The sequence below is a fragment of the Anomaloglossus baeobatrachus genome, chromosome 9, assembly GCF_048569485.1.
Source record: "Anomaloglossus baeobatrachus isolate aAnoBae1 chromosome 9, aAnoBae1.hap1, whole genome shotgun sequence".
NCBI classification, from domain to species: domain Eukaryota; kingdom Metazoa; phylum Chordata; class Amphibia; order Anura; family Aromobatidae; genus Anomaloglossus; species Anomaloglossus baeobatrachus.
In genome coordinates, this window is record NC_134361.1 from 186370720 (window position 1) to 186392491 (window position 21772).

Below are 21772 nucleotides of genomic sequence, written 5' to 3' on the forward strand. Positions count from 1 at the left end.
GGTGGCTTTGGCATCTTTATAGACCTTTTCAAAGACCATCTTATCCATGTCCTGATGTATAGAATAACTCCATTAAGGATAGTTTTAGGTCTCCTACTGCTTTATTGGTTCACACGGGCAGTACTTTTCTCCATGACTTCGAAATAAGACCCTACTGATCATTCCTGTTACCACCAAAGCACTAATAGACTAGTGAAGACTATGGAGACCCTAGCAGATGGTCGTATGTAGATTGATTCTAGATCGGAACACGATGATTAGTATAAAAATTAGTATAATTGTTTCCTGTCCAATTTTTCTTTTCTGACAGATGGCCGTTTCCTCCCGAAAAATGCAGAATAAATGTTACATGTATGAACGGTGGTAGATGCAACAGTGGAATCTGGGGTGCCAACTGTACTTGCAGGACAGGTTTTAAAGGAAAACGGTAAGAATTATGGAATTGAACATCATACCAGACAAGAGTAGTAGGGTTTTTATGTTTACATACACTGTGTACGATGCCTTTAAGCAATATTGGACAGCCCATACAATGTCATGTTTTTGGAAGCTTCTGATAGGTTTATTGGCAACATCTGAGTTAATTAGAGACATACCTGTGGATGTATTTTAATACACACCTGAAACACACGGCTTCTTTGTGTAGAATCATGGGAAAGTCAAAAGAAATCAGTCAAGATCTCCGTGAGAGAATTGTGGAGCGGAAAGGCTAGTGAGAGGGAGGCCAATTAATAGAGAGATGTTCTTCAGGTGCAGGAAACAAGAGCAGGCGAGAGATTGTATATAGGAGGTGAACGAAAGATTGGTGTCGAGCATAACACTGAGACAGCGAGCCTGCGCCAATCATGGTGGCATACCCAGAAATGGAGATAAGTGGACAGCAGGAGCAGAAGTAGTTCAGTTTTGGAAAGGTTGATTTTCAGAGAGAGAGTGGACATTATGTTGGAAATTGGGGACAGTGAGGGGATGAAGTTTATAATTGTGTGTCATCAGCACAAAGATGGTACTGGAAGCCACATTTCTGGATGGTCTGTCCAATTGGAGCCATTTATCGAGAGACAAGGACCAAGGACTGAACCCTGAGGGACCCCAACACTGAGGGGAGTAATGGAGCCAGCAAATTATTCCACTGGGAGAGCAGTCAGAGAGAGAAGAAGAGAACCAGGAGAGAGCGGTGTCCTGTATGCCAATTGAGTGGAGCATGGCGAGAAGGAGATGGTGGTCAACAGTGTCAAAAGCTGCAGAGAGGTCAAGAAGAATAAGCAGAGAGTAGTCATCATTACGTTTTGCTGTCAAAAGGTCATTGATCACTTTGAGGGCAGTTTCTGTCAAATAGATAGGGCAGAAGCAAGACTGTAATGGATCTAGAAGAGAGCGAGTATATGAGAATAGGAGTATTCTTTGAAAGTTATCGTAGAAGGAATCATCATTGTTTTATATACACCCCCCTCACATTTTTGGTAAAAATTTACTGCAGCCCCGATTTATTAAAGCAGATAAAGGGTTATTACATCTCAGATCTTTATGGTATATCTATAGAATTAGCTATAAATGACTGATACTGTAAGATGTGGGTTTTATCACTTGGGCCTTAAAGTATACCAAGAACAGGGCCACATTTTGCACTACCAGGAAGAAAGGGATGGTCACACATGAGCAAGGAGTCATTCTCTATACACTTCAATAAGAGTTTATAAAGATAGCTGATCAATAGTCTCGGTGACACTGTTATACACATAGATGTAGGTCCAGACATTTATGGGTTGTCGGAGAGGGAAATTTACCAAACTGATGTATTTAATAAAACGTCCAAAGCCAGTCATCCGTGGGCCATCTCATTCTCAGAAACATCAGTGTTGGGTGTCTGGAGGATGTAGAGGACCCCTCATCTTCCTTCTGTACAGGACAGTATTGCCGAGAATGCACAAGATCCATCTTTCTGTATATTGTATAATGCTGAATCTTCTCCTCTGTGATCTTTTTGGTTCTGTAGATGCGAGGTCAATATCAATGACTGTGAGCCCAATCCGTGTCTCAATGGCGGGGCCTGCCAGGATTCGGTCAACAACTACAAGTGTATCTGTAACGCCAGCTTCAGTGGGGTCCGCTGTGAGGTAGGTAGCCCTTACTCTGCACATATGGACTTGTCACGTGTCAAAAAAAAAATCACAATACTAAGCTTTCCTAAAGCAATGTTTGTAACCTCACTCCAGATGTGAGAGGCCCGCTGCCGGGATCACATGCCCACCAGAGTTCCTTCAGTGCTGTTGCTTTTGTCAGGGATCTGCATGTTTTATGTGTCTGTTAACCATCTGTTTGTATGTCAATCTATGTCACCTGAAATTGGGGACCCTTCATTAACACACAGAATTGCTAATCACTCGCTCTGTACCTAGATCTTCTGCCAGGAAATCTCCGCTCATCTGTTACTAAGATGATAATTGCCGCCTCGGGATGTAATCTTGCATGTTTCTTCTGATTCCACTTTTTACTTCTTGATGTAATTAAAGGGGTTACCCAGGAATTTATAACACTTAGAGAGAGGCTATTCGTATTAGATTGGTGGTGGTTTTCTCTATGTATCCTTACTGATTCAAGATAGGGTCATGGATTTATAAAGGAGGTCATAAAGGGAACCTGTCACCAGATTTGGTGATTTATAAGCTGCGGCCACCACCAGTGGGCTCTTATATACAGTATTCTAACATGCTGTATATAAGAGCCCAGGCCGCTGTGTAGAACGTAAAACTCCCTTTATAATACCCGCCTAACAGGCGGTGCGATGCAGACTGGTCAGATGGGTGTCTCCATTCTCCGGTAGCGGCAGATCAAAGTATTGTAGTGCGCCTGTGCGGGATCTCAATGTCGGCTAGTGTGGATGACATAGGACGCGACATACACCCAGGCTTCAGAAGAAGGAGGACAAAGATGGCCGGAAGAGGAGGCGCTGGAGCTGGAGAACGGATACACCCATCCAACTGGTCTGCACCACACTGCACGCTAGGTGAGTATTCTAAAGTGATTTTTACGTTTTACACAGCGGCCTGGGCTCTTATTTGCAGCATATTAGAATGTATAGTCGCCAAATCTGGTGACAGGTTCCCTTTTATGACCTCCACATTCGCTTCACTATCTACCAGGCAGACATTCTTGGTTTTTCCAGCGCAGTCCTATTTACTTGAATGTCAGACCCTCACTCTAATGGTTCATCAATTTTAACGTTTTGGATAACCCCTTTAAGGCCCTGATCTCTTGTTTACTATCCAGATTTTGTGTATAACCTGCATGTTTATGTATGTGCTGCTGAAATGTTCTGGTGCATGTAACGAATACACTGTGTGCAGAATTATTAGGCAAGTTGTATTTTAGAGGATATTTTTTTTATTATTGATCAACAACTATGTTCTCAATCAACCTAAAAGACTCATAAATATCAAAGCTTAATATTTTTGGAAGTTGGAGCAGGTTTTTTTTTAGATTTGGCTATCTTAGGAGGATATCTGTTTGTGCAGGTAACTATTACTGTGCAGAATTATTAGGCAACTTAATAAAAACCAAATATATTCCCATCTCACTTGTTTATTTTCACCAGGTAAACCAATTTAACTGCACAAAATTTAGAAATAAACATTTCTGACATGCAAAAACAAACCCCCCAAAAATTAGTGACCAATATTCCCATCTCACTTGTTTATTTTCACCAGGTAAACCAATTTAACTGCACAAAATTTAGAAATAAACATTTCTGACATGCAAAAACAAACCCCCCAAAAATTACTGACCAATATAGCCCCCTTTCTTTATGATGACACTCAACAGCCGACCATCCATAGTCTGTCAGTTTCTTCATCTGTTTACGATCAACATTGCGTGCAGCAGCCACCACAGCCTCCAGACACTGCACCGAGAGGTGTACTGTTTTCCCTCCCTGTAGATCTCACATTTTATGAGGGACCACAGGTTCTCTATGTGGTTCAGATCAGGTGAACAAGGGGGCCATGTCATTATTTTTTCATCTTTTAGACCTTTTCTGGCCAGCCACGCTGTGAAGTAGTTAAATGCATGTGATGGAGCATTGTCCTGCATGAAAATCATGTTTTTCATGAACGATGCCGACTTCTTCCTGTACTAATGCTTGAAGAGGTTGTCTTCCAGAAACTGGCAGTAGGTCTGGGAGTTGAGCTTCACTCCATCCTCAACCCGAAAAGGTCCCACAAGTTCATCTTTGATGATACCAGCCCATACCAGTACCCCACCTCCACCTTGCTGGCATCTGAGTCGGAGTGGAGCTCTCTGCCCTTTACTGATCCATCTATCTGGCCCATCAAGAGTCACTCTCATTTCATCAGTCCATAAAACCTTTGAAAAATCAGTCTTAAGATATTTCTTGGCCCAGTCTTGACGTTTTATCTTATGTTTCTTGTTCAAAGGTGGTGGTTTTCAGCCTTCCTTACCTTGGCCATGTCCCTGAGTATGGCACATCTTGTGCTTTTTGATACTCCAGTAATGTTGCAGCTCTGAAATATGAGAAAAATAAAGACCAAGTACAGCGAACCTCATAATGATGGTAGTGTACATGAACCCCATAGAATACATACAAAAACTTGTGAACGAGGGGGGGTATTTTTCATGTTTTTTTGGAGTAAGAATTATTGCACCACAATTGTGAAAAAAGTATACAGTTTTTATTATTACAAAAAATACAAAATACTGGAAATCACATGTGATTGCAGTTAGTGATTAGACATACATAGTTAAAATCCAATTAAATGAGACAGAGAAAAGAAGGTCACAGGGAGGAAGACAGCCTACCCCTTAATTTCTGTGCAGGGAACAGAATAGTTAGATTAATTCCAGATGGCCATATAAATAAGCAGAGAAACATAGGTATATCCCCTAAGATAGTAGACTAATGGAGTGCTTATACATGAAAACAAACCAACAGGATAAGGTCCAAATCAGGGCCTGAACACAATAGTATGTAACACCACCAGCGAGTACATAGCATAATCTCAAAAAAAAAAAAAATTCATACAATGGTGGAGATTGGCACCTGAAGGACCTACCTGTGGTATGTATAGCACCCAAGGAGGGGAGACTGTCAGCCTCACATGTGGACCCGGTCCCGACACGTGTTTCGCAGGTGCTTCAACGGGAGACTGTCTCCCGTTGAAGCACCTGCAAAACACGTGTCGGGACCGGGTCCACATGTGAGGCTGACAGACTCCCCTCCTTGGGTGCTATACATACCACAGGTAGGTCCTTCAGGTGCCAATCTCCACCATTGTATGAATTTATTTTTTTTTGAGATTATGCTATGTACTCGCTGGTGGTGTTACATACTATTGTGTTCAGGCCCTGATTTGGACCTTATCCTGTTGGTTTGTTTTCATGTATAAGCACTCCATTAGTCTACTATCTTAGGGGATATACCTATGTTTATCTGCTTATTTATATGGCCATCTGGAATTAATCTAACTATTCTGTTCCCTGCACAGAAATTAAGGGGTAGGCTGTCTTCCTCCCTGTGACCTTCTTTTCTCTGTCTCATTTAATTGGATTTTAACTATGTATGTCTAATCACTAACTGCAATCACATGTGATTTCCAGTATTTTGTATTTTTTGTAATAATAAAAACTGTATACTTTTTTCACAATTGTGGTGCAGTAATTCTTACTCCAAAAAAACATGAAAAATACCCCCCCTCGTTCACAAGTTTTTGTAGCTCTGAAATATGGCCAAACTGGTGGCAAATGGCAGCTTCACGCTTGATTTTCCTCAATTCATGGGCAGTTATTTTGCGCCTTTTTTTGCTCAATACGCTTCTTGCGACCCTGTTGGCTATTTGCCATGAAACTCTTGATAATTCGGTGATCATGCTTCAAAAGTTTAGCAATTTCAAGACTGCTGCATTCCTCTGCAAGACATCTCACAATTTTGGACTTTTTAGAGCCCGTCAAATCTCTCTTCTGACCCATTTTGCCAAAGGAATGGAAGTTGCCTAATAATTAAGCACACCTTATATAAGGTGTTGATGTCATTACACCGCTCCTCATTACAGAGATGCACATCACCTGATTTACTTAATTGGTAGTTGGCTCTCAGCCTATACAGCTTGGAGTAGGACAACATGTATAAAAAGTATCATGTGATCAAAATACTCCTTTGCCTAATAATTCTGCACACGGTGTAGTCTCCGATTATCATGGATTTTGTAAGATTTTGGGATTTACCTTCCTTTTTATGTATTTATTTTTCTGTCATTGCCCCTCATTTAAAAAGTAGTAAAAACTATGCATATTTCGTATCTGTACAGCCGAACCAACCTACAAAATAAAAGTAGGCTGTTATTTGTCACATATTGAGCTACAAAAATCTAGAAGATTTTTTTTTATTCTTGACTTCAAAAAGTGAATCAATAAGTTTTATATAAATCTCAAAATGTTTTGACTAAACAATACAACTCGTCAAAATAGCTCTGGTAATAAGAGGGTTATACCACTGCCAGCAACCACTGGGCTCATTAACACTAATGTGTAGATATTTCCTAGGATGGAGAAATTGTGCTGCGCTCCATAGTAATCTGGGTGCTGAAGAACTGTCTAGACAGGATCTCCTGTATATGACACTTGCGCAAATCCTTCTGTCTCCTCGTGTAATTCCAGACAGACTGGATGATGTGAGATCAGGGCTCTGCGGGGGCTGGATCATCACCTCCAGGGCTCTGCGGGGGGCCGGATCATTACCTCCAGGGCTCTGCGGGGGCCAGATCATTACCTACAGGGCTCTGTGGGGGGCCGGATTATCGCCTCCAGGGCTCTGCGGGGGCCGGATCATTACCTACAGGGCTCTGTGGGGGGCCGGATCATCACCTCCAAGGCTTTGTGGGGGCTGGATCATCACCTGCAGGGCTCTGCGGGGGCCGGATCATCACTTACAGATCTCTGCGGGGCCGGATCACCACCTCCAGGGCTGTGTGGGGGCCAGATTATCACTTCCAGGACTCCTTGTTCTTTTTTTACCCTGATGATCGTTCTTAAATGGGTTATCCACTACTAGGACAACCCCTTCTGACTCAGTTTCCCCCAGGTAAAATAAAAAAAAATGCTATACTCTTCTCCCATAGCGGTGCCATGGTTCATGTAACGTAATGACATCATGCAAACCGCGTACAATCAGTGCTGGCTTCCTTCTCCCCACCTTCAGACCAAACAAACTGTCTACAGGAAGTGAGTGCTCTGGTTGCTGCTCACTTCCTGTTGATTGTTTAATTGTCCGAAGGCGGGGAGACAGACGTTGGCGCTGATTGGACACTGGGCTCGCGTGACGTCACAATGGGAGGCGAGTATAGGCTTTTTTTATTTTGCCTGGGGGAAACTAGGAATTAGTAAGGGTTGTCCTAGTAGTGGACAACCCCTTTAATGACACTGGCTGTATGTTTGAGGTCGTCCTGGTACAGAAAAAAAATTTAATCCAATCGGATGCATCTCCCTTATGGGAAAGAGGATTCCTCCAGTCTCTGGAATTGTAATGTAGGCAGAATGGCCTGCAAACAGTGAGGAGACCATAAATACTCTGCGCTGAATAACTACCCGAATGATTAGGGAGTACGTTGCGATTTCTCCATCCTAGTAAAAAAAAACCAGAGCAATATCTCCAAATGTATCTCAGCCCCATAGCACCCTGGTAGTTGTTTAACAGGTCCAACTTGATGATGGTTTCTTTCTAAGGCCCATTACATGCAGTGCGTTACCTACATTTTTCAGAGACATTAAAAAAAATGCTACTGCCAAAAGTTACTTAAAATGTATAGTAAAGTATTGAAAAGTCTACCCCGTACAGCATTTTATGTGGTTTTGTATCGTATAAGAAAAATAAATTGCTTTTAGCAAAATAGAACATGCTTCACATATGGCTATTTTTTTCTGGAGTGTATCCCATAAGGTTCTCTTTAGAATTGTACTTATGAACAAAGTAATAAAAGCCCCCCCCCCCCAAAAAAAAATAAAAAATATGCATATAAAGAAAAAAAAATGCATTTTAAACATCTAGATTCATGCTGCACTTAACTAGACTGCTAAACCACCATCTTGAGGGATGATTCTCCTCTAATATGTATGGGCTCTGGGAATCTGTCAGCAGATTTTTAATTTTTAATCTAATCTGAAAGCAGCATAATATAGGGGCAGAGACCCCGAATCCAGCGATGTGTCACTTACTGAGCTGCTTGGTGCAGTTTTGCAAGAATCCCTGTTTATTCTGTGGTCAGAATGACCCCACCACTGATTGGCAACTTCTTGTGTACATTGTCATTAAGCTGCCAGTTAGTGGTGGGGGCGGGGTTACACAAATCTGCCTGACTGTATTGCACAGGATGCTTAATCCTGCAGTGATGATTTACTGCTAATAAAGCATTGATTGTAGTGAAACTACAGCAAGTTGCTGAGAAATTGACACATCCCTGAAATCAGGCTCTCCTTCCCTACATTATACTGCTCTCAGCTTATATGGCAAAAACCTGCTGACAGATTCCCTTTTAGTACATTAGCTTTTTCCATGAAATTTTAACCCTTTCAGCAGATTCCTTTGAGAACACAAGGCCAAAATAGGTCCAAACTATTGCATCTTTCAATATCATAATTTTTTTTTGTCCATTTACCGCCCATACATCTAAATCTCTAAGGTAGGGTCTCTGTAATATAATATGCTGTTCATTTCTTGCAGAAAAGCAATGCCGCCTGGGCCTTCCCCTTCCCTCTACTTGGAGTTGCAGTCCCTGTATCATGTGGGGTTTTGCTTCTGTTTGTTATTGTGGGCATTTTCATGGTGCTGACCGCAAGGAAGAGGAGACAGTCGGAAGGCACATACAGTCCAAGCCAACAGGAGGTAGCCGGCGCCCGGCTAGAAATGGATAGTGTCCTAAAAGTGCCCCCTGAAGAGCGACTGATATGAACTAAACGTTCCGGGGGACGACTAACGTGCTGCAGAGGGTAAAAACTACTTTGTACAGTGAATTATACGTCATAAGGGCGGTCATAGCCCTTGAGATACATTTGGCTCCTTTTTCTATTTTGGAGGCTAGTCTACTCTACTGGCCATCAAGACGAGGAACATAAGACTTTTGGAGATACCACAGAGGAACAATTCTGCCTAACGTACAGGTAGATGCCTTAAAGTACATAGGAGGCATGATAAACCTTTGTTTGACTATGATCTCTGCATGGATAATCCAGAGCCATGACCAGGCGAGACATCTGGTTTACTTGAACTATCGAGAGGGCGATGGTCTAATGTGCCTGTGTTTTATAATGATATTTTTCTATTACTTGGAAAGTGGATGGAGAGAACATTAGAACTGCTCTGTGCCTCATGACTGCTCAGTTTTAGTATAACTAAACAATGTACAGCACCAAATCTGTGGCCTTATTTGTAGCACTGTCCATACACTGGTACAACAAGTGGCCAAAGTCATCAGTCATAGTCCAATCGGCCACAACGTTTGGCCACTGCAACACTATTTCCCCACAAAAGTGATGGTTTATCCAAAAGTTTAATTACTTCTAAAAAATTTTAAAAGTTGTAGGCCCTATAGTTATGTAAGATTTCATTAGAGAATATATGCCAGACACCGGTATAATTATATCCACTACTCACCAAAAGTTAGGGATATTTGGCTTTCGCGAGAAATTTCTGTAAAATGTAAAAGGTTTACGATATAGTGGCATTTTCTCATGGAAGTCAGGCATTAAGTAGAAGAATGCAATAGAGATTTCATCAACTCAAACAAGGTATTGAAACAAAAGCAAACAGTTGTGGGTATACCCCCCAAAATGGCAATGTCTCAATAACTTATCAGCTGTAATTGATGCTCAAGGCCACATGACTACGCCTCCTGCTGGTCACAAGTGGAGTTATTGTCTGTGGAGGCCGGCATCCCACTGTTCTTGAAGGGCAGCCCTGAGGTCAATTGAGGTTCTGGGATACAGAGTTACAGCCTCTACACTGCGACTCAGCCGATCCCATAGGTTTTCTATGGGATTCTGGTCTGGAGAAAGTGCAAGTTCCCCAGTCTCCAGCAGCCATTCCCTAATGATGTGACCTCAATGAGCTGGAGCATTGTCGCCCATGAAGATGAAATTAGGTTGGCGTTGTTCATGATGAGGCACAAAGACTGGATTAATGATAGAGGCTTGTCACTGTCCCATTCACAGTGTAGGACAGTTCTGTACTGACTAGACACACCTGACCATACTAACACCACCACCACCAAACGCTCGTCTGGAGACAACAGTGGCTGATGCATAGAGCTCTCCTTGATGTCTCAAACTTCTTTGGCAGTCATCATTTCTGCTCAGTGTGAATTGACTTTCATCAGTGAATAGCATTGAGGCCACTGATCCATCATCCAGCGTAGATGATGCCTGTGCCTGGTGGTGTGATCTGGTACCTTGCAGGTCATCTAGCACACAAACCACGCTGATGTAAACAGTTTTGAAAGGTCTGATGTGACACTTGGGGGAACCTCTCACCTCCCTGTAATGTGCCTGCATTTCTGTGGCATTCACCATCCGCTTCCCAAGGGCATTTTTCCCAATGAAGCGATTATCAGTGTGGGATGTGGCCGGAGGATGCCCACTTCTCTGCCATTCTGTGACTCTTCCAGTCTCTCTGTATCTCTGTACAACCTGTTGGTGACACTCTGAACTCAGTGGCCACTTCTGTTTGAGAACATCCTGCTTCAAGCCTTGCGATGGCATGGCACCGCTGATCATCTGTTAGGTGTCCTCTTGGTCGCATGATATTAAAATGTAAACAGCACGATGAGGAGGACTGTATAATACCAATACTAACTGAACTCCGAAATATATTGGGCAATACATAGATCAAACACCTGTTGTGAATTTTGCCATTAAGCTCCTTGTTAGAGAACAGCAAGTTGTGCAAAAAGTTCAGAAATGCTGAACAGTTAGACGGGTACATCCAAAAGATTAGAGAAGGTCACATTAAGTTCACCTGAAAAGTTCAAAGTTAATGATGAGCGAGTTTCGAAATACTCGGATTCGTGATACTCATAACAAGTATTGTCTAATACTCGCGTATGCATTCTGAATAGCGTGTGCAATGCAAGTCAATGGGAAATACTTGCACGAATAGTACGGCATTTGGGTTACTCGTTACATTGCGAGTATTCCCCAATGACTTGCTTGTGTATTCATTCCAAATAGCGTGTGCAATGCAAGTCATTGGGAATACTCGCAATGTAACGAGTAACCCAAATGCCGTACTATTCGTGCAAGTATTTCCCATTGACTTGCATTGCACACGCTATTCAGAATGCATACTCGAGCATTAGACAGTTCTCGTTATGAGTACCATGAATCCGAGTAATTCGAAACTCGCTCATCATTAGGCCGGTGTCAGTACCTCGCACGAGTCTCGCGTTGCATCACCCGGCACGGCCGCACACTGTCCTCAAAGGAGCGGGTCAGTTGCATGCATCCATATGCAGGTGAGATGCTCCTGTCTGGAGAGTGTGAGTCCGTGACGGGTGATGCAATGCGATACTCGCAAGAGATACACGCGAGTCACTCGCAAGTGTGAGACTGGCCTTAGTCAGAGTGTATTTTAGGATCATCCTCAAATTTCACTCGAAAGTCAAATATCCCTTACCTTTTGTGATATAGATGTACTGTATGTGTATATACAGTACAGACCAAAAGTTTGGACACTCCTCCTCATTCAAAGAGTTTTGTTTATTTTCATGACTCTAAAAATTGTAGATTCACATTGAAGGCATCAAAACTATGAATTAAAACATGTGGAATGAAATACTTAAAGTGTGAAGCAACTGAAAATATGTCTTATATTCTAGGTTCTTCAAAGTAGCCACCTTTTGCTTTGATTACTGCTTTGCACACTCTTGGCATTCTCTTGATGAGCTTCAAGAGGTAGTCACCGGAAATGGTTTTCCAACAGTCTTGAAGGAGTTCCCAGAGATGCTTAGCACTTGTTGGCCCTTTCGCCTTCACTCTGCGGTCCAGCTCACCCCAAACCATCTCGATTGGGTTCAGGTCTGGTGACTGTGGAGGCCAGGTCATCTGGTGTAGCATCCCATCACTCTCCCTCTTAGTCAAATAGCCCTTACAGAGCCTGGAGATGTGTTTGGGGTCATTGTCCTGTTGAAAAATAAATGATGGTCCAACTAAATGCAAACCGGATGGAATAGCACACCGCTGCAAGATGCTGTGCTAGCCATGCTGGTTCTGTATGCCTTAAATTTTTAATAAATCCCCAAAGCAAAGCCCCCCCACACCATCACACCTCCTCCTCCATGCTTCACGGTGGGAACCAGCCATGTAGAGTCCATCCGTTCACCTTTTCTACAAAGACACGTGGTTGGATCCAAAGATCTCAAATTTGGACTCATCAGACCAAAGCACAGATTTCCACTGGTCTAATGTCCATTCCTTGTGATCTTTAGCCCAAACAAGTCTCTTCTGCTTGTTGCCTGTCCTTAGCAGGGGTTTCCTAGCAGCTATTTTACCATGAAGGCCTGCTGCACAAAGTCTCCTCTTAACAGTTGTTCTAGAGATGTCCAAACTTTTGGTCTGTACTGTATATATGTATATATGTGAGTATGCATGTGTGTATATATATATATATATATATATATATATATTTTATATATACACTACACAGTATATTACACATACTCAGTGGATGTGTGTTTCCCTAACAAGATGGGTATATGCATTTGATGTTGACTACAGGATATAAAGTTATATTTTAAAGATTACCATTTAAAGGGAACTTGTCACCTGATTCATGCTGCCCAGACAATGTGCAACATGAATCAGAGCTGTTCTGCAGAATTACATTTGGGTATATGTTTCTGTGCAACGGGATCATGGCCAGAGATGAGACTAGTCAGGAGCTGCCCCTGGCTGGCTCTTCCCAGCGCCACTCCCGATGAACTTTCTCACTATGGGATAAACCTGTCAAGCACCTGTAGAGCTGGTCGGAGGTGCAGCCAGACTAGTCTACTCTCTGGATATTATCACAGACTGAGAGTTTCTCAGAAACGCTGGTTCTGTACGTATATTTATAAGTTGAATTTGTATGCAAGTTGGACCATGTACAGGGCCGACATGGTTAAAAGGAAAAAAACCAAAAATTCTACTAATACCACATCACTCACCCCTCTGTCTGCCCCTGCTGCGTTTTGCCCACCATCCAATCCTCCTCTTTCCAGCACTGCAGGCCACTTCTCCTTTCGTATCCAGGCCTTGGAGATGACTGCGCGTCTTAAGGGTGTGGGGCATTTCATGACGTAACACGTGCTGCCCTCCGAGGCCCGGATGCAGCCACAACTCCTGGCCTTTATTGAAGAAGTGAGAGATAACAATGTTTCTAAACCTGAGGATCCCAAAGGTAGTTTGATGCCCTCGTAATAACTGCAGTGGCCTCACATAGCTGACTGAGATCAGATCCGGAGATTAGACTAGTCTGGCTGCACCTCCAACCACTTCTATTTCTGGCTGATTGTTAGAAAATTGTTATAATGTTGTACTACACTGGATTTTATTTTATGCTGTTTTATGTAACAAAAAAAAATGTTGTTTTTTTTTGAGCAAATTTGTCCTACAGCTTTTGCGGATTACAAGTTTATCAGCAGCGCCATTTTTTGGCACACGAACTTCCGACAAATATAGAGCACAGCTATGTGGTCATTGGTGGTAACTAGCTGAACTAATTCATGGTAGGGAAAAAAAAAAAATGGCAGTATAACCAGAGTGACCCCTCAGTCCATAAACTCAGATCACATATCAAATTTTATTGCCTGGCCTCCCTACATCTGGTGAGAACCCTCTGCCATCGATCAGAGCCTACTGAAAAGTCAATTTTTGAGGACCCTAAAATGGCACAAGGCAGAGGAGATATAAAAAGTCCATATATCTGATCACTTATAAAACGTAGTCCCCGGAGGGTCATTTTAATACTTTGTTCCTGGGTCATCTCATACAAAAGCAATGTCATGCTGTGCCCTATTTGCTGTAGGTCCACGTTGGCTGCCCATTACCTTGCCAATGACCTTTCCAATGATAGATAGGCCTCATGAACACAGTGACAGCCAGGATCTGTATTGCATGGATAATGGGTCAATATTACACCGCCATAAGTTCCTACACCAAAGCAGATTGGTTGTCAGGCCTCCAGAATACAAAATTTTGGCTAACGAAAGTCACACTTTATGGATATTGGCTATAAAAGTATTTATTGAGGTACGATTGATTGAGGTACGAAAAAAGTGCAATACGGATCAATATGGAAAATGGCCATGTTCATGAGGCTTCAGTATAGGAAATGGATGTACACTAAAAAATAGAAACACAACATTTGTTTTTTCTCCTATTTTTCATGAGCTGAACTCAATGATCTAAGACTTTTCTATGGACACAAGAACTTTTTCTGAAATATTCACAAATTCATCTAATCTGTGTTAATGAGCACTTCTCCTTGGCTGAGATAATCCATCCACCTCACAGGTGTGGCATTCCAATATGCTGATTAGACAGCATGATTATTGCACAGGTGTGCCTTAGGCTGGCCACAATAAAGGCCACTCTAAAATGTGTGCAGTTTTATCACACAGCCCAATGCCACAGATGTCACAAGTTTTGAGGCAGCGTGTAATTGGCATACTGACCGCAGGAATGTCCACCAGAGCTATTTCTCTACCATAAACCCAGGAACTCCACATCCAGCATCTTCACCTCCACGATGCTCTGAGACTGGCCACCAGGACAACAATCTGTTTGCATAGCCAAATCATTTCTGCCCAAACTGTCAGAAACAATATCAGAGAAGCTCATTGTCCTCATCGGGGGTCTCCACCTGACTGCAATTCATCATAGTTACTGACTTGAGTTGGCAAATGCTCATATTCAATAGCAATGGTGTCTAGCAGGTTCAGAGGAGTTCTCTTCATGGCTGAATATGGGGGTCTTCACTGTACAGAGCAGATGGCAGACTGGAAAATGTTAATCACTCCAGATACGGACTGGTTTTCTGACCCACCCGTACTTCCTAATACTGTAAAACTGTGCATTTTTAGATTGGCCTTATATTGTGGCCAGCCTAAGGCATACCTGTGTAATAATCATGCTGGTCAGCCTAAGGCACACCGGTGTAATAATCATGCTGACCAGCCTAAGGCACACCTGTGTAATAATCATGCTGGCCAGCCTAAGGCACACCTGCGTAATAATCATGCTGGCCAGCCTAAGGCACACCTGTGTAATAATCATGCTGTCTACTCAGCATCCTGATATGTCACACCTGTGAGGTGGATAGATTCTCGACAAAGGAGAAGTTCTCACTAACACTGATTTAGATACATTTGTGAATATTTGAGAGAAAAAAGCCTTGTGTACAGAGGAAATATCTTATTTCTTTAAATTCAGCTCATGAAAAAATGGAACAATAAATGTGTTGTATTTATATTTTATGTTCAGTATATTAATGTATATAGCGGTATGTACACTGGTTTTAATCTCTGTAAATGCCTATGTATATACTGTATAATAACGGATTTGTATATATATTTTGTATTGTAAGACAAGGGCAATGCCCACCTGTCATGTACCGTGTAAATAAACTGCCAAATGCAACAGCAAATGAATGAACTCTATAAAGAAAAAATAAAACTATACTTATATATAAAAAAAGGAATTTCTGTTAATCTGCAACTTCAATATCGTTTATCTAATATGACATTTAATATTATAGTTTGACCTGTTTGTCTTTGTAGAAGAGTAATATTGGGTCATAATTTTACAATACCTGTGTACCACCTAGAAGTATGCAATAAAGGTTTCTAAGGCTGCTTTCACACATCAGTTTTTTGCCATCAGGCACAATCCGTCAAAAACCTGAAAAAAAACGGATCCGGCGTCTGTTGCCGCTGGATCCGTTTTTTCCCCCATAGACCTTCTATTAGTGCCGGATGGTCTTGCGTGCCATCCACAGATTGCTTGTCCGGCGGCCGGATGGAACGCTCAGGGAAACGTTTTTTGTCTCCGGCGAAAAACCGTATTGTGCCGCATCCGGCGTCATACGGCGTGTTTTATAATGGAAGCCTATGAACGTCTGATCCGGCGTAATGCGGCAAAAAAAAGGATACGGCCGCCGGATCCGGTTTTTTGAACTGAGAATGCTCAGTATCACAACGGATCCGTCAAAAAACTGAAGGAACTGATGAAAAAAACAGATACAACTGATCAGTTTTTCCGCCGGATCCATCGCATCAGTTTTTTCGCCGGATCGTGCCTGATGCCAAAAAACTGGTGTGAAAGCAGTCTTACTGCAATTAGAGTCGAGCAAAAATGTGTGGATGACCCAGGCCCAGCGGTCACATCAGGAGTCCATGGAAAGTAGGAAAAGTGGACCACAGACGTTTCGGATTAGTAGGCTACCACAACACAATGACGTTACGGCAATCTAATAATCCAGGATGCCGCACATAGGGGTGCGCAGTGGTCTGGTCCATGGCCACGGGCTTCAGATGTGGCTTGTAAGCCTTCAGCAAAGCTTAAAGGGAACATGTCGGCAAGTGTTTAGAATCTAAACCAATATCATTTATATAAAGTCCCTGTAATGCTGATGATGTTCATTAGTGATGAGAAAAATGTTCAGTGCTTGGTAAGTGTAACTAGTATATTGTTTCGGAAAAATCTTCCGGAAAAATGCTTGAGTTCTCCGTTGACTTACATTATACTTGGTAAATGACTACCGAGCAACAAAATGCTCATTCCGCTTACCAAGCACCCGAGAACCGAACAGTGCGCCCATCACTAATGTCCATACCTTTTTGTTTTAGAAGTTTGTACCTCCATTTTATAGAATAGTGGCAAATTTTCATGTAATTGAGCCTCCAGTGTAGTTGCTGTCCAGCATTTGCCCTGGATGGCACTACCTTCTTATCGGTGACCAACAGATCATTGTTCTCTATGATCTGCTCCCCTGCCTGAGATCTTGCTCAAATGCCATCATTTCCGGAGCTGTGCATGCACAGATTCATAGTCTGGATCTCAAACATCATAAGGACCTCCATGCCTTCCCTGAGAATGACTGCACTTACCCAAAATATTAGACCATGGAACAGAAGACCGAAAAGAGCAATCAGTCACTGATAGGAGGTCAGGGATGGAAGGAGAGAGGCCGTAGAGCTCTTAATTCACTTTCGGTTCATTTGTATGAACATTTTCCAATGGATTTTTATAAAATATAGGTATAGACTTATAGAATAATAGTATGTACATCATCAGCATTGCAGGGACTGTACTTAGATGACGTTAGTTTGGTTCCCGATAAGCCTAAGAAATGATGTCCCCTATTGAGACCGCAGTCTATAGCGGGAATAAGATGTGCATGGGTACCTACCAACAAGTATTGTTCAATTTCCATGCATCAGGTAAGAAGCATGACACAAAATCATAGGACTATCCATGTAGCACGTCGTCATGATGGGTCCACCAGAGGGTGAGATACCATTGTAGCGGTCCTACCTTTTGTGTACTGTGAGCTTCTCTTCAACCATGAGACTGTCCATGTGCTTGCTGGTTTCGGTAGTTGTATTCACCCATCTATGTTCTATGCAGAAGCCACGTTTGATCCGAAAAGTCGAGGTCTCCACTCTGCTTGGGTCGGCTATAGGAACAGGAATGCTCTTCATACTACTAATTGTCATCGCGATTGTTATGGTAGCCATGAAGAAAAAGAGAGCCACACAAGGGACGTACAGTCCAAGTCGGCAAGAAAAGGACGGCGCTCGAGTAGAAATGTGGAATGTCCTCAAGCTGCCACCCACAGAAAGACTGATCTGAGGAGCGAAACAAACTTTTTTTTAAAAGAACCAACAAAAAGCATTTAATATATTCCTTCATTGCACAGAAACATCTTCATTCTGAACCTTCTTGCCGTGGAGGAGCCCTCCCCTAATGCGGAGTCCATGCGAATATCTAACTGTACCATGCAAGAGACTGATCTTGTGGTCGTGAAATTTCCAACTAGAAGCTCGGTTAGGAAACAGTGTGTTCCAAATGACATTTCATGGACTATGACACAATCCTTAAAAAAATAATCTAAACACATGCAAGAAGAAAAAGGAATCAATGTAACAACTGGGAGTCACAAGCTTAGAAGTCATCTTCCAAACCCATGCTGTCAAATCAGCCTATAAATGTAGGAAAAAAAGTAAAATATTTGCTAAAACCGAACAGGGCTTTATCCATATAAGCCACATTGTACAGTCATGGCCGAAAGTGTTTGCATCTTTGAAATTGTTCCAGAAAATTGAAGTATTTCTTCCAAAAAATTCTTGCAATTGCTCACTTTGTTGTAGACATTTATTTCCTTGTCTGTATTGGAACACAAAAAAACAGAAATAAAGTAAATTGGACATAATTTCCCACAAAACTCCAAAAATAGGCTTTACAAAATTGTTGGCACCCTCAACTTATTATTGGGTTGCACATCCTATGGAATAAATAGCAATAGCAATCAATTGCTTCCTAAAACCATCATCGAGCTGCTTACTCCCCTCTAGTGGAATTTTGGACTCTTCTTTATAAACTGCTCCAGGTATCTCATATTTGAAGGTGTCTTCTCCTAAAAGCAATTTTAAGATCTCTCCACAGGTGTTTAATGGCATTTAGCTCCAGACTCATTGCTGTCACTTCTGAACCCTCCATTGGTTTGTTTCCATCCATTTCTGGGGGCTTCGTGAATTTTGTTTGGGGTCATTGTCCGGTTGGAAGACAAAGGAAGATGCATACCCAGCTTTCTGACATTAGGCACAACATTGCGACCTAAATGCTTTGGTAATCTTCAGATTTCATGACGCCTTGCACACAGTCAATGCCCCCAGTGCCAGAGGCAGCAAAACAACCCGAAAACATCTTTGAACCTCCACCAAATGTGATTGTAGCTCCTGTGATCTTTTCTTTGTAGGCATCATTCCATTTTTAGTAAATAGAATGATGTGCTTTACCAAAAAGCTCTATCTTGGTCTCCTCTGTCTACAAGACGCTTTACCAGAAGGATTTTGGCTTACATACATTTTGGCAAACTGCAGTCTAGCTATTTTATGTGTCTGTGTCAGCAGTGGGATTCTCCTAGGTCTCCTGCCATAGTGTTTAATTTCAATCATATATCGACTGATAATTTGAGCTGACACTAATGCACCCTAAGCCTGCAGAACAGCTTGAATTTCTTTGAAACCTGATTGGGGCTTCATCCACCATAATGACTATCTTAAGTTGGAACCTTTAATCAATTTTTTTCTGCAATCCACGTCCAGGGAGATTAACTACAGTGTCATGGGTTGTAAACCTCTTGGTTATGTTCTGCACCGGGACCAGGGTACATCAATATCTCTAGATCTTATATTTTTCAGCAATTTTGGTTCTCCAGTCCTCAGACACTTCTCTTCTCTTTCTGTTCTCCATGCTTAGTGTGGCACACACAGACACACAATGCAAAGACTGAGTCAACTTCTCCCCCTTTTATCTGGTTTCAGGTGTGATTTTTATATTGCCCACACCTGTTACTTGCCACAGTTGAGTTCGAACGAGCATCACATGCTTGAAACAAAGTTATTTACCTACAATTTTGGAAAGGTGGCAACAATTTTGTCCGACCCACTTTGGGGGTTTTGTATGAAGTTATGTCCAATTTGCCCTTTTTGTTTCTGCTTTTTTTTGTGTTGTTCCAATACACACAAAGGGAATACATGTGTATAACAAAACCTCTAATTGCAATAATTTTGTAAGAAAAATACTTCATTTTCTGGAACAATTTCAAAGGTGCCAACACTTACTGCTATGACTTTATCTAAACAGTCATAGGATAATCCTTGTCTTCACTATGACAATTAACAGTAAGGAGGCTTTGAGGCTCTGATTGCTACCATAATGTCGTGTATGGGAAGGTCTTGAGGTATAAAAGTATTCTGCACGTGCTAGCTATATATAATCATCATGTACAATTACCAATTTTTACTTCTGTTGCCATATGAGCCTCATTCAAGCGTCACCTTCTTGGGCAAGAGTTCTCATTTTCATGGACAGAAGTCGTACCTATTATATATAGTCTGTGCACATGTCCGTGAACAAGTGGTGCTCTCCAAAATGCAGAGACATGTCCAATTTTTATTCAAGTGAAACTTTCCAATGGAAGTCTTTACGTCCGTGAAAAAATATTGGTCAGCTTTGATAGAAAATGCTTGAGAAAACAATTATGAAAATCATTTTTATTTTTTCAGTAAAAAAACCCCAGACCTTTGAATCAGTCCTACGTAAACCAGATCGTTATGAGAGGTCCAACCTGTGGTATTGCCTTTGTTGCCGAAAATTAGAGGCCAGAAGTTTCTCTTATTGGCCATAGAGTCTGATAGGTATACAATGTCTCTTTCACCAAGAATAGGAGGATTCTGCACTCTGGCCAAAATAAAGGACTTGATGGCCCCTTGTTTTTAATTATGGAGGAGGTAATCCCTACCTAACTTATTGTTATAACTTGTCTGTGAAAAAAGTGGATGTTATAGGACAACTTCTTTTAATATTTATTTAGTGCAAAACATAATGACCAATATACAGTATGTCTTCATGCAAGGATCCAATGTTTCCAATAAGGTGGGCTAGAATAATATTTTATTGACTGTGCTTAGTCTTTCCTAAAAATCTCCCACTGGTTTGTGCACATGGCAAACATGTTTCTCGGGCCACAGGTTGCCTGACCAGAACTTGACAGTCTTATACATGCCTATAAGGGTTGGGAGAGCCACATCTGGTTTGTGTAGAGACATAGGGTTTGTTCTTGGGCTGGATTCACACATCCATGTGTGTGATCTGATCTTACAGTTATACTTTTCACCTGTATCTTTAGTAGGTTACAACATATATGACTGACTGTGGTATTCTGACTACACAGAGATTTGTTTGTAGTCTGCAACTATGGAGACAAAACCGTATTTACTCAAGATTACTAACTAGTTTTCAATTTTATATTTGGTGTCTAAAAGCATTTTCTGCAATGGTGGACTAGGGTTGGTCTATACCTATACTGTTGGATACTGACTAATTCACACATCCAGATATCCCAATCTGTGATTCTCAGACCGGCCATGGACCTCTAGACCCAAACTCCAGATCCTTGTAGACATACAGTATGTGAGGTTGCCAAGTTTGGGACTGGGAACCCATGGCCAGTCTATGCATTGGTTCATATGCTATGTGTGAATCCTGCCTTAGTTCTAACAATATGATCCTTTTCCCTTCCCCTCCACCCCTCCCTACCCCACCTCTCCCCACCCCTCCTCTCCCCACCCCACCCCTCCTCTCCTCTCCCCACCCCACCTCTCCCCACCCCAGCCCTCCCCACCCCACCCCAGCCCTCCCCACCCCTCCCCTCCCCTCCCCACCCCACACCACCTCCCCCCACCCCTCCACACCTCTCCCCACCCCACCTCTCCCCTCCCCACCTCTCCTTACCCCTCCCCACAACACCCCTCCCCACCCCACCTCTCCCCTCCCCACACCACTCCTCCCCTCCCCACCTCCCCTCCCCAATATAAGTAGCTTCAAGACAAGCTCATCCCAAATCTGGTGCTTATCCTTTCTTGGTCTAGATATTTACGGACACTGGCAGAGGTGCAATTTGATTTCTATCATGCACTGCAGGTGTAACCTAAGTGCCTTGTAAAATGTATCT

General features: G+C 42.3%; 1 protein-coding gene across 2 annotated transcripts in view; it reads left to right on the top strand.

Moving 5' to 3' along the window:
- The window catches only part of CRB2 (crumbs cell polarity complex component 2), a 175894-nt gene extending 154345 nt beyond the window's left edge, over window positions 1-21549 (top strand). Inside the window, exons 11-13 of one of the 2 annotated variants that reach the window (XM_075324116.1) lie at window positions 311-427; window positions 1994-2114; window positions 17662-21549. In XM_075324116.1, the coding sequence (XP_075180231.1) occupies window positions 311-427; window positions 1994-2114; window positions 17662-17886 (463 nt within the window). In that variant the 3' untranslated portion in view covers window positions 17887-21549. Of the gene's footprint in view, window positions 1-310; window positions 428-1993; window positions 2115-8725; window positions 11039-17661 lie in introns of those variants that run through there. The other variant, XM_075324114.1, reaches the window with a different exon arrangement.
- Window positions 21550-21772: the final 223 nt, after the last annotated feature.